Raw genomic sequence first — 12,336 nt, 5'->3', positions numbered from 1 at the left:
ACTCTATTTAGGGTCATCTTCTTATACTGATCAAGATTTATCATCCTAATAGTCTAGTGAGAAGATATTTCATGCCACATGCACATATGTTACACTTTGTATGGGTCACACTCATCATTCATGATCTATGTGGAATTTAATACTTGTCCTTAACATAAAAGTTGAGGAGAAAGAAATGTGGCTTTTCATGTCTAATGTTGAAGAGAGAGAAAAAAGAAGAAGCATATTTACTAAAATGTAGAACTTTTTTAAACCTAGCTAACAAAATGGAAATTTAACAATCATCTATCCAACATTGCATTTATGTCCTTTTGCCCTATTGATCACAAGAACAGAAAAGAAATTTTTAATTTTTTTACTCCAAATATGTATATTATATTGAAGTTGAGAATTTATCAAATATATATATATAATTAAAATTTAAAATAAAATATATAAAAAAATTAAAAAAAAATATTTTTATTCATGAACAATTAATCGTAGCTCTAATGAAATCATTTAAGATAATACGAATCTATACCATATATAGATATCATAATTAGAAAAGGTAAGATAATTATTATTAGTGGCATAAGAAGTTATGAATAAAGATTTACCAAAAAAACATTGAATAATAAAAATTAAAATAAAAATAAAACTACTTATTTATGATAAATAGTTGAGATGTTATGATTTGTTATTGTTGTGATAATTCAATTATGAAATATGCAAAAATCATATAAATTGTTTTTATTGAAAGTATAAGTGGAAACTGATCATATACCTTTAAGTCTCATAAATCTTCTATAAGTCAAAATAGGTCAGGACTAATATAATAAAATTCATTTTAATCCTATCCATGACATTTATAAATCAATAATTAAATCCCCCCCTTTCATAGATTAGGGGAGAAATAAGTCAAAATCATATTATCCCCAAAAGGGGCCACTTATTTTGTATTATACCGACCTCCTCTCTGTGCATGCATGAATTGTGTACACACCATAAGATTTCGGACAGCGCAAAGAGAGAGAGAGAGAGAGAGAGAGAGATAGAGAGGAAGCCTCAGAGCGCACACAGCTCCTCGTCCTCCTTCGCAACAACAGCCCCCTTTGTCTTCCCCCGATTCCCGAGGGAACCCTAGCTCTCCCAATCCCCTCCGTCGTACCCACCGAGCTGCGCCGCACCCGTGACGCAGCCCCCCCCGCCGCCGCCGGCCCCCCGGAGATTTCCGCGCGATCGGGTCACCCGTGACGAGCTTTCGATCGTGAAGGAGCCGATCTTTCTGGTTCCGGTCCCCGATCGTGTTTCCTCCGCCGCATTCTGGGTCGATCTTCCGGGTTCTTGAATTTTTTTATGTAACGGGTTTCGCCTTCCGATGATGGTTCTGGATCGTGTTATTGGAGTGGATGATCCGTCGTGTGTCGGCGGGAGTCGGGTTGCTTCGGAAAGGTTCCATTTTGATCGTGTTTTTATTTGGATGTGCCAACGGATTTGATTGAAGATAAGGTGGAAAGCGGATCGTTTTCTTTTTGCCGCTTCGTCGTTTCGTTTTATCGATGGATGCCTTTTATGAGAGCAAGATCAGCTTTTTGATTGGATATCGAACAGGGAAGATATAAGAGGTGGATTTAGGTCCAAATAGATTGATTGCTTTTGATTGCGGCGATTACGGTTTTTGTTGTGGTCGATGATGTTTTAGGGAAAAGATTAATTTTTTCGCTACAAAATTCGTGAATCATATGATATAGATGCCTCTGCTCTTTTGTCGCGTTCGATTCCTCTCAGTAGGTGACTCTATAGCTGTTGTTGTGGAAATCTTTATTTGAGCTCTGCTGTGTTTTTCATTGATTTGTTTAAAAGATATGAATGACATGATCATCTTATCGATAGCAAAGAGAGAAAATGTGTTCTCGCTACAAGCCTTTTATTCTTGTGATCTATTTTTGCTCGGGCCGGCATGATGCTATCTGATTCTGGAGAGCTGGGTTATATTAGCTTAGAAATGAGTTTTTCCTCTATTTCCCTTTGGTCGAGTTTTCTTTCTTTACCTCTTGTTCCATTTTCTTTTTCATGTCTTTGTGACCAGACTTCTTGTTATCTTTCTGATTATTGTCTGTTCATATTTCGCATGCAATCTAATGTGTTCATGCCATTGCTCTTCAGATGAGAAGATTGAAGAGGGACTCTTAGTGACTTATTGTGGGTGTGAGTTGCATGGGAAGAGGATGCCAAAGCAGCGAAGTGGAGCACGGCAAGGTCATCTGAGATCAAAGAAACTTGATGATATTCCAGCCCCATCGCAGCCCATAGGACAAGCAGAAAATCCAGTATTGCCTGCGCCAAACAGAAGGCGTGGTGGTGCTGGGAGAGGAAGAGGCTCCAGGGCTGCAGCAACTGCTAAAAGGCCTTCAGTAGCACCAGCTAGACCAACGGTTGGCGGTAGAGGAAGAGGCATTGGGGTTATTGACTTAGACCCTGATCAGCCTTGCGAGATATTACCTAGAGCTGCTGCGGGAGGAGCTGTTGTTGTTGGTGCTGAAGGTTTCTTTTTGAACCAAGCAGCAGAGGGAATTGCTGACAAAGATCTGGCAATGGAAGGTGGAAGTGGTGACAAGGTGATGGTAGCTGAAGGTGAAGCTACTACAGCTCCGGTACCTGAACGGGTATGTCTATTCCTTCTGTTGGTGATGAAAGTAAAGTTTGATGCATATTTGTGCTGACTGGCATGACAGTTTGGCACCTTCTATTTCTCTTGTAATTGTTGCACTAGGGTTTTTTGAGATGTTGAAAATAATTCAACCTTCCATAACAATCAACTCTATTGAATTTGAGCTTTCCTGGTGCAGAGTACTTATGCTACCTTAGTTCCCTAGTGTTCCATTCTAGGTCCTGGCACCAACTCTTCTCCTTAATGAAAGAAGGAATTATGTAATGAACATTTCTGATAGGTTTGATTTTGTGTATGTGAACTCATTACATGCCTCTTACCTCTGCATGTTCATGCCAATTCAAGGTTTTCAAAATGCAGTCTATGTGATATATGCATATCGAGTCATATGGTTGCTTGCATAACCTATGTGGCTTCAGAATGTGGTGTTACTGTACATCTGAAATCTATTGCACATGTACAGCCTGTGTAAGCATGAAAATGTGATCACATATGTGGTATTTTGCAGCTGCAAATTTATAATTCCTTGCTTGTATTTTGTGACAATTACTGTTATTTTGGTATTATGATATATTGTCTATAATAATGACATCCATCACTAGGGCATCTACTCAAATATTCTAATTTATCAATTAAAAAATCTTTTAGCATCAGTGTATATGTCATCATATAATTTTATAGTTTAAATACATGTTCACCAATCAATAATCTATAGCAAATTGTTTATTTCTTTATTTATAACTAATAAAATATTAGTTTGAATATTTTGATTTATTAACATGTGCAGCATATGCTTCCACCCACAAATGCACTATATGACTCATTTATTACTTAAGAAGGTAAGATGTTATGAAGTAGCATGACTAATATTTTTCATATTAAAATGGGAACTCACTAGTATCTAAATGTAGTTGATTTACTTTCTGATGTTGAACTTAGACTTTACTCTCTTAAATTACGAGCAGCAATGTGTTTGCTACAGAAATGTTACATAATTACAATGCATTGGCAACTGGACTTTTTATCACACTTGGACATATTCTCTCTACTGTTTTTTCACTTTAAGCTTTTGCTTCTGGTAATCACTCCATGACCATTATTATCGTGTAGGAGCTAATTGTTCAGTATCTTTTACAGGTTCAAGTAGGTAACTCACCTGTGTATAAGATAGAGAGGAAATTGGGTAAAGGTGGTTTTGGTCAGGTCTATGTTGGTCGAAGAGTATCTGGCGGAAAACAAGGAACAGGTCCAGATGCATATGAGGTTAAATTTGGAAGTTCTGCTCAAGCATATCATATTTAAAGAACAGTATTGTTTACCCAACAGATATTAATACCTGCTCCCTTTAGGTGGCTCTTAAATTCGAGCATCGAAGTAGTAAGGGTTGCAACTATGGCCCACCATATGAGTGGCAAGTCTACAAGTAAGCAAATTTTTTTTATATAATTCATGTACTTCTCATACCTCAAATTTTACTAGTCATTTATCTAACCAATTGATGCTGGTTGCAAGTTCTCTTAATGGATGTTATGGAATTCCATGGGTTCACTATAAGGGTCGTCAAGGAGACTACTACATTTTGGTAATGTAAAATAGTTTTCATGTACTACTAGCCGAGAGGTTTTGTCAGTTTATTAAAGCTGATTTGGAAAAAAAATGAAAATTGTCAGGTTATGGATATGCTCGGTCCTAGTCTTTGGGACGTTTGGAATTCTGTAGGCCAAGCGTAAGAAACATGCTGTCTTTTGTCAGCTCTATGATATCTTGATTATGCCATATAATTACTCGTGTTTCAAACAGGATGTCTCCAAATATGGCTGCCTGCATTGCGGTGGAGGCTATAGCTATTCTTGAGAAACTTCACTCAAAGGGGTACTTGAATTAATGCTTTTCCAATCTTCGCTTAAGATATATCTATGATTTTTCTTTTAACTTTTGCCTGTCTACTTACTGTTGAAAGTTCACATGATTCCTTGGTTAGGTTTGTGCATGGAGATGTTAAGCCAGAGAACTTTCTACTAGGACAGCCTAGATCTGCTGATGAGAAGAAGCTTTTCCTTATTGATCTTGGTTTGGGTGTGTCTCCATTCAGAAACCTTTTTTTTTTTCTTCTGAATTATTGGTGGCTTAGTTTTTAGGAACAAGCATCTCCTTTGAAGATATCAGCTTAATTACATGCTTATTGCATTGCTGTTATACATATATAGATTTGATGGCTTCTCTAATGTGTAACTGGTGCAGCATCTAGATGGAAAGAAGCATCATCTGGCCAACACGTTGAATATGATCAAAGACCAGATATCTTTAGGTGTGTACACACGTAAATGTCTGTGTCTATGATGATTATTGCACTGAGTAGCTTTCTTTTGCAGGGGAACAATTAGATACGCAAGCGTGCATGCTCATTTAGGACGTACAGGTAGCAGGAGGGATGATCTGGAGTCGTTAGCCTACACATTGATATTTATTATCAGAGGAAGGTTACCTTGGCAAGGCTATCAGGTACTTTTCTCATGTACTTGTAAAATGTGGTTTTATCCTCATGTTTCATATTCCTGTCTAGCGCACCCTGTTTCTTACATAAATTTCTATTGCAGGGAGATAACAAGAGTTTTCTTGTTTGTAAGAAGAAAATGGCTACTTCTCCAGAGATATTATGCTGTTTCTGTCCGCCTCCATTCAAACAATTTCTTGAGATTGTGACAAATATGAAATTTGACGAAGAACCAAATTACTCCAAACTTATTTCACTTTTTGATGATTTAATTGAACCATGCACTTCTCTGAGACCTATCAGAATTGATGGAGCTCTAAAGGTTGCTAGAACTACAGTTGTATTGTTTATTGATCAGTATTATATTAGCTGTTATCCTAATATGATATCCCTATAGAATCTCTGATTAATTCTTGAGTTTCATGATTCACATATGTAGGTGGGGCAGAAACGTGGTAGACTGCTTGTAAACCTTGAAGAGGATGAGCAGCCTAAGAAGAAAGTCCGTCTGGGAAGCCCAGCAACTCAGTGGATTTCAGTTTACAATGCTAGGAGACCAATGAAACAGAGGTATACAAAAAAAGGAAGCTTTTGTTTTTGTACTGTTTCCTTCCAACTATGTTACTGGGGTCTTGATTTACCTTGAAATAGCATTTTATTTATTTATTTATTTATTTTTTTGTGAACATGGTTTCATACTAGTTCCTTTAAATTTAAGTGATCCATTTATCCATTAAATTCACTTTCTATAATGAGTTAAAGTGATAACTAATGTTTTATTATTTCATGTGCTGATCATAATTCTGTCCTTAAGGATAAGTATAAAGACTTACGAAGCAATGAAAAGCTATGGCGAAGGCTTTTTGTTCTTGCATCATTAATTTAAGTTTCAATTGACAATATTATGAATCCGGAGTTTGTAATCCTTTAATCTACCTATTAATTCAAACACTTCAAATTGGAGAGCAATGTTTTGCTACATGTCAATTGACACATGGGAATTCTTAGTTCTAAGACGACAACTTGTGTTTATTAAGTTTTCAGCTAGTCATGTCACATTGTTTAAATTCAACCTGAGCCAGCCCCCTTTTTTATGGTCGATATTCGTTCAACGATTCAAATAGGTCGACTCTTGGCCATGGAATTTGCAAGCCAGGAGAGAGAGCAGGCACGTGAGAGATAACAGAGAGGTTGTTGCGGATGTGAAATAGAGGGATAGATGGTACCTGCAAGAAAAAAAGTGGAGAGGCTGAGAATGGGAGAAAGACAGTAAGAGAGGAAGATGGCTGGAACTGATAAATTTATAGAGAAATAATGGAATGCACAGGTTTGGGGCATGTTTCATAGATGACTCATGGTGGCATTAATACTTAAGAAACCTATGTAGAAATACTTGACCATAATTTCTGTGAAACCCGTAATATGGCTAAGAAGATTAGTTTAGGCTTTTCACTATAAAAAAACATTCAAAACAGCTATTCCCATGAACTGGTCATCAAGCAGTTGACCCACTGGTTCGGAGAGAAGACAGTCAAAACAAACAATTTTATAATAATTTTTGGGGCATGTTTCATAGATGAGTCATGGTGGCATTGATACTTGAGAAACCTATGTAGAAATACTTGACCATAATTTCTGCGAAACCCATAATATGGCTAAGAAGATTAGTTTAGGCTTTTCACTATAAAAAAACATTAAAACAGCTATTCCTGTGAACTGGTCATCAAGCAGTTGACCCACTGGATCAGAAAGAAGACATTCAAAACAGACAATTTTATAATAATTTTGGTTTTAAGGTTCCCCCAACTGGTAAAAACTGATAGGTCAGCAGGTCAATGGGTGAACATAGGTGTCCCAGCTAGATCTTAAAACACTAGACTCAAGCAGGCCGAATGCTAATTTACTGATCATATGTTTGTTAAACATCATCTGTTTTGCAAGAAGTTCCTGGGCAGAAGTAAACCCATCCTATCATGTCTCAGAAGATTTAGGCCTTGGCACCCTTAGCAGAATTCTGCCACTGTGAAAATTAGATTAGTTGCTCCTTCTGGAGTGGCACTAAACTAGATTAATCAGTGTGGTGGCCTGGTATGTCCACTGCAGATGTTGCACCTGCTCATGCTACCTTTTCCAACTCTGAGATAGAGGAAACTGTGGTTTCTAATTGCTTGTTTCTTCATCTTGTTGTGTTGTACTTCCAAATTTATCATATAATTATACATTTTAATCAGCAAATAATGAATCTTCTCTTAGATACCACTATAATGTAGCGGATGCAAGACTTCAACAACATATAGTAAAAGGAATGGAAGATGGTTTATATATCAGTTGTGTGGCATCTTCAGCAAATCTCTGGGCCCTTATTATGGATGCGGGAACAGGTTTCAGTTCCCAGGTTTATGAATTATCACCAATGTTCTTGCATAAGGTATTTCAAAAACAAATGTGCAAGTTCCCTCTTTGAGGTGTTAATTTATAGGTTTTGGCACAATGACTCTAGTCTATCTTGTTTTGTTTAGGATTGGATTATGGAGCAGTGGGAGAAGAATTATTACATAAGTGCAGTAGCTGGTGCCACAAATGGGAGTTCATTAGTTGTAATGTCTAAAGGTTTGTGCAGAATGTTACTGTATAAAAGTACCTTTCAGATTGCAAATTTCTTATTGTTCTGCAAACACCTAATTTTTATATTCTTTCCATTTCTTGCAGTAATATTGCTTGAGCTTCTTTTTCTTTACAGATGCTTGTGATAATACATGCAACAAATTTAATGATAAAAGTACAAATATGCTATATCCATATTGTGATATATTTCTATCGAATTATCTGGTTCAATCAATTGACTCAGTTGGCTAGTAAATCTACACTTCAAAATTGATCAATTTGTCTCTGGCAATGTGTCCCTCTTATTGATTGACATAATAAACTTTCTAAAATTCAAATGATATTCTTAGAATAGGATATTTATAAGACAATATTCTCTTTATATTTATTCAGAGTTAACCTAAATCTCATTTGGTAAAGTGATCTAGAACAATGAAAACTTGATTACTATGGACTAAATAAGTTTAATTCAAATTATACCCATAATAGTTGGGCATTTATAAAATAAAATGATACCAATCTTGGAAATGCTCCACATAAGTAGAAAGTGTGACAAAATTCAACTCATACTAAAAAAAAAATACATTGACTAGAACTTAATAAAACTTGAACTAGTTTCCAACTAAATTGAAATAAGATGTAACTGAAATTAAACTTACACATGCCTGTCTTTCCTCAAATTTTTTTTTTATAGAATCCTTATTTACAACTAGGAATGTTAATGGTTTAGGTTGGGTCAAGTTGTATATAGTATGTAGTATGTGCTACAAAAAAGACAACCGAAACATGCCCCATTTAATAAACATGTTAAAAATGCAGATCTTAGTCCAACCTGTTTATTTGTCAAGTGAAACAACCCATCTCATTTAATGTGATTAATAAACAGAATCGTTTGCATCTGACTTACACCTGATCCTTCTTCCTGTCTGATGTTAAGTAACAAAGTCTAGAAAGAAATAAAAACACTTGTGGACTAAAGCCATTATGAGCAAGAATATATTACCAGCTTTTGAACAACAACTCTTGCAGAATGTTCAAATTAACAAGCTCCTAAAACTGTTAACAAGAATGTATTATAGGTTATGGACAAATTGTACAGAAAAACTACTAAAGCGCCAACAACTGTATTGAGGACTGTTTACATATCACAATTTGCTAAATCGCCAAGTAAAAGAACACAACTATCATAAACAGTTTATATCGGTAATCAATTTCTTGCAAGTAGATATCTTGTCTGACTTACTAGTTTTGCACAGCATGACAAATTTTAAAATGTATCTCCCATAATATTGTTGGGAGATGGTAGAGGCAGAACAGATTGTTGAAACAGTTGATGAATTGCTGTATAAGTAGGAAGTTCACTGGGGATGGGAGATGCTTTATTGCTTCTGCTTCTCCAGTGGAAGAGGAAATTATTTAACAGAGAAAATGAATTGGAAATTGGGTAACTGGTGATACAACTGGATTGTAAAATTGGAAGTTGAAAAATGCTGATAATTATGGCAAGTTTTGAAATCCTACAGTTAAATTGTAGGTCACATAATGCAACTATGATGGGTCATTACATGTTAAATCCACGATTATTCACTAAGGGAAAGACGCAAAAAAGGATTGACAAAAGAAAGATTTTGGTGGTAGAAAAAAATGATTATGTATTATTTTCATTTCAATGACTATTCCCATATTTAGGTTGATGATGATCGATGGGATGGTTGAAGTTTAATAAATTTGTAGTGTCTTGTTAGGCTGCAGTCTTTCATGCTTGTTATCCTCTTAACCAAAAACTATCATTTTGCCATTTGTCTGGCTGATTGTCTATTACATACTGATCTTACAGTGCTCTGTCTTGGATTGGCTATTTCTGATCCAAACAATGGAATTTCTATAGAAAATTAGCTGAAACTTTAATGGCCAGCTACCAAAAATGATTGTAAGGCCCCTTTATTTTGGAATGATAATATACGACAGAAGCATGGAGGAGCTCTGGGAGAAAAGAAAATGTTCTTTCCAAGAATTTGATAATTGTGAAAAGGAAAAAAGAGAAGATATTAGATGATTTTGAGAGGAAATAGAGGGGCATAAAGACCATGCAAACTCTGGTTTAACGAATCATTCCTCGGGATGAAGATTTCATACTTCCAAACCTCTCCTGCGTGGATAATGGAATTATACCAGGAGATTCTTTTGTTGATCTTCATTAATTCCATACATCTTGAGCATAGCGAAAGAAAAAGAAAATAAGCTAATCCTATTTATAAAATATAGGAATTCTCATACATCAAAGGAAATAAAAAAGCGAAGCTGACAATTAATATAATATTTTATTTATTCATTTTCTTTTGTTAATTTTTTAAATGGCCTCCGCATCATATGCTTTCATTACGTAAAAGCTTGTTTCATGTTAGTGATCCTGATGCTAAGAGCACAATCTTCATCAATTGAAGATGGTGAAGAGCATCAAGGGGCTCTTGCAAAAAGACATATTTTAAGATTTGATAAGTCACAACACATCATGCAATATGCATTTACCAGTTCGTATGCGAACACTTGTACTTCCAATTTAATTTGCCAAACCTAGACTTTCATCTTTCTACCGAAAAAAAGAGCACAAAGAATTTGAAACAGATGAGAAGCAAGGGTCTATTGATGATTTTCTGGGAAGTGTTTTTCACATAAATTTGAGTTTCTTGTTTAGTATCTAGATCTGCACTGTTATCTGCAGGAACCCCTTACACGCAGCAATCCTATAAAGTTAGTGAATCATTTCCTTTTAAGTGGATCAATAAAAAGTGGAAAGAAGGTTTTCATGTTACATCCATGACTACTGCTGGCAGCCGCTGGGGGATAGTCATGTCAAGGAACTCTGGCTATTCTGACCAGGTATGATATATTTGCTACTTTCTTGAAAGATAAGATGGCTCATTTGCCAAATTGGGGCTCCTACATGTTAAAGCATCATTTAGTTGTGTTCATTGAAAGAAATATCTTGCTCTTCTTAAGAGGAGTGACATGTAAAATATACCAATTATTTAATGCCTTCCAATCTATTAATGCATATACTTTATTAGCAGATTATATACTTTATTCTTGGTATATGTTTTGATAAGATTATTCTAATTTCCTAATTAATCCCATGTTGGAAATGTATAGCGGGTTTGGTTGGTAGATAATGTTTGGTGGACTTGGTACTAGAAACTTTAGACTAAAAGCATTTTGGGCCATGTCATTTAAGGATTTGTTGCATTCAAATTTCTAAGCTAGTGAGCCTGTCACGATGACTGCAGCAATTATGTTGTTGGGTAAATAAATTATCTAGCATCTTGGTATTTGCAGCCTGATCAGGTAGTTTTTTATGCTAAGTCATTGTGTGGTTTATTTTTTGGAATGCAGGTTGTAGAGTTAGACTTTCTTTATCCAAGCGAAGGAATCCACCGAAGATGGGAGAGTGGTTATAGAATAACTTCCACTGCGGCCACTCCCGATCAAGCTGCTTTTATTTTGAGCGTACCAAAGAGAAAATTGATGGATGAGACACAGGAAACTCTTCGAACCTCTACATTCCCGAGCAACCATGTAAAGGTAAACTCATGTCATGAATTATCGCCAGTTAGAATTGCAAATCTTACTCTAGGCTTTATAAACATGTTTGTTTTTCAGATGGCCTGGTCGTCTTTGGTGTATAAAGGGATGCTTAGTTGTCGGCCTTATTTGTCATGCATCTCTGTAATATAGTGCTGATTAGTGCTCTATTCCTTTTAAATGAATTCTTAAGACGTACCTGAATTCTGGCACATTTCATCCTTGCTTTTCATCTCGTGAAAACTTCATGCTCTTGAAAAGCAATCTCATACAATCTTTTCTTTCTATTCCAAACTCCATGCTTTTGGTTCGTGATCCCTTATATTCTGTTCTTGCTAAGATACTATGTAATTATCATGCTTAATAGTGCAATCTGCATTTTACAGTCAGCCATTTTGTTTATCCCATTTTATTGCCGTAACAGCCAAAGGTCCTTGGAAGGTATTTATTTGTAGCAGTTACCACTTTTTATCATGGTAAATATCGGGGTTCTAACTATACCAATCCCTTTTGAGTATAATATAATAAATACGATACATCACTAAGGAAAATAGTAAATATAGAACGGCAAAACTAACAAACAGTGCTTGAATCTACAGTACTATCACCCCCTTTGTCACTCAAAGGACACACTATTGTAAAATATTTTGAGATGTGCTGAAGATAATTCTATTTTGCAGGACAAATGGGCAAAGAATCTGTACATTGCTTCGATTTGCTACGGTCGGACAGTGTGCTGATACTTGAGCCGATTACATATTTGTGAAGATAAAAAGATGTTGAAGTCATTCAGATGTTGGAAAGTGTTCGTGAATATGCCATCACATATGTAAGTTTTGTTGCAGTTTGCGTTGCTATGAATTGGATTACTTTTTGACTCCTGTCATATATTTTGTGCTTCCCATACTCTTTTTTGACTCCTGTCATATATTTTGTGCTTCCCATACTCTATGATCCATATACCTCCCTGTTGTCTCCATGTATCTTTTTGGCAATTGAAAGCTAAGAT

The 12,336-nt window shown here is 35.8% G+C and overlaps 1 protein-coding gene across 3 annotated transcripts; it reads left to right on the top strand.

The window, feature by feature from the left end:
• Window positions 1-983: 983 nt before the first annotated feature.
• On the top strand, window positions 984-12,289 carry LOC135593803 (casein kinase 1-like protein HD16). 3 transcript variants are annotated; one of them, XM_065084087.1, is made up of 17 exons: window positions 984-1,267; window positions 2,146-2,645; window positions 3,788-3,913; window positions 4,000-4,073; window positions 4,163-4,232; window positions 4,321-4,376; window positions 4,451-4,522; window positions 4,632-4,726; window positions 4,892-4,958; window positions 5,023-5,152; window positions 5,248-5,466; window positions 5,584-5,714; window positions 7,398-7,572; window positions 7,664-7,754; window positions 10,471-10,628; window positions 11,139-11,327; window positions 12,008-12,289. In XM_065084087.1, the coding sequence occupies exons 2-17, from the start codon at window positions 2,208-2,210 to the stop codon at window positions 12,065-12,067; spliced, it is 2,151 nt and encodes a 716-aa protein (XP_064940159.1). In that variant the 5' UTR covers window positions 984-1,267; window positions 2,146-2,207; the 3' UTR covers window positions 12,068-12,289. The 3 variants fall into 3 exon arrangements, with proteins under 3 accessions (XP_064940159.1, XP_064940158.1, XP_064940157.1); XM_065084086.1 differs by having other exon boundaries at window positions 984-1,306; XM_065084085.1 differs by having other exon boundaries at window positions 984-1,431.
• The last annotated feature ends 47 nt before the right edge of the window (window positions 12,290-12,336 follow it).

This window comes from Musa acuminata, chromosome BXJ1-9, assembly GCF_036884655.1.
Source record: "Musa acuminata AAA Group cultivar baxijiao chromosome BXJ1-9, Cavendish_Baxijiao_AAA, whole genome shotgun sequence".
Lineage (NCBI taxonomy): Eukaryota > Viridiplantae > Streptophyta > Magnoliopsida > Zingiberales > Musaceae > Musa > Musa acuminata.
The sequence above is the reverse complement of the archived record's forward strand: the minus strand, read 5'-3'. Positions and strand labels throughout refer to the sequence as shown.

Coding starts and splice junctions, on each gene's coding strand:
- LOC135593803 (XM_065084085.1), top strand. CDS start 1,389: ATGATCCGTCGTGTGTCGGCGGGAGTCGGGTTGCTTCGGAAAG. Junction 7,573..7,663: donor CACCAATGTTCTTGCATAAG/GTATTTCAAAAA, acceptor TGTTTTGTTTAG/GATTGGATTATGGAGCAGTG. Junction 10,629..11,138: donor ACTCTGGCTATTCTGACCAG/GTATGATATATT, acceptor TTTGGAATGCAG/GTTGTAGAGTTAGACTTTCT.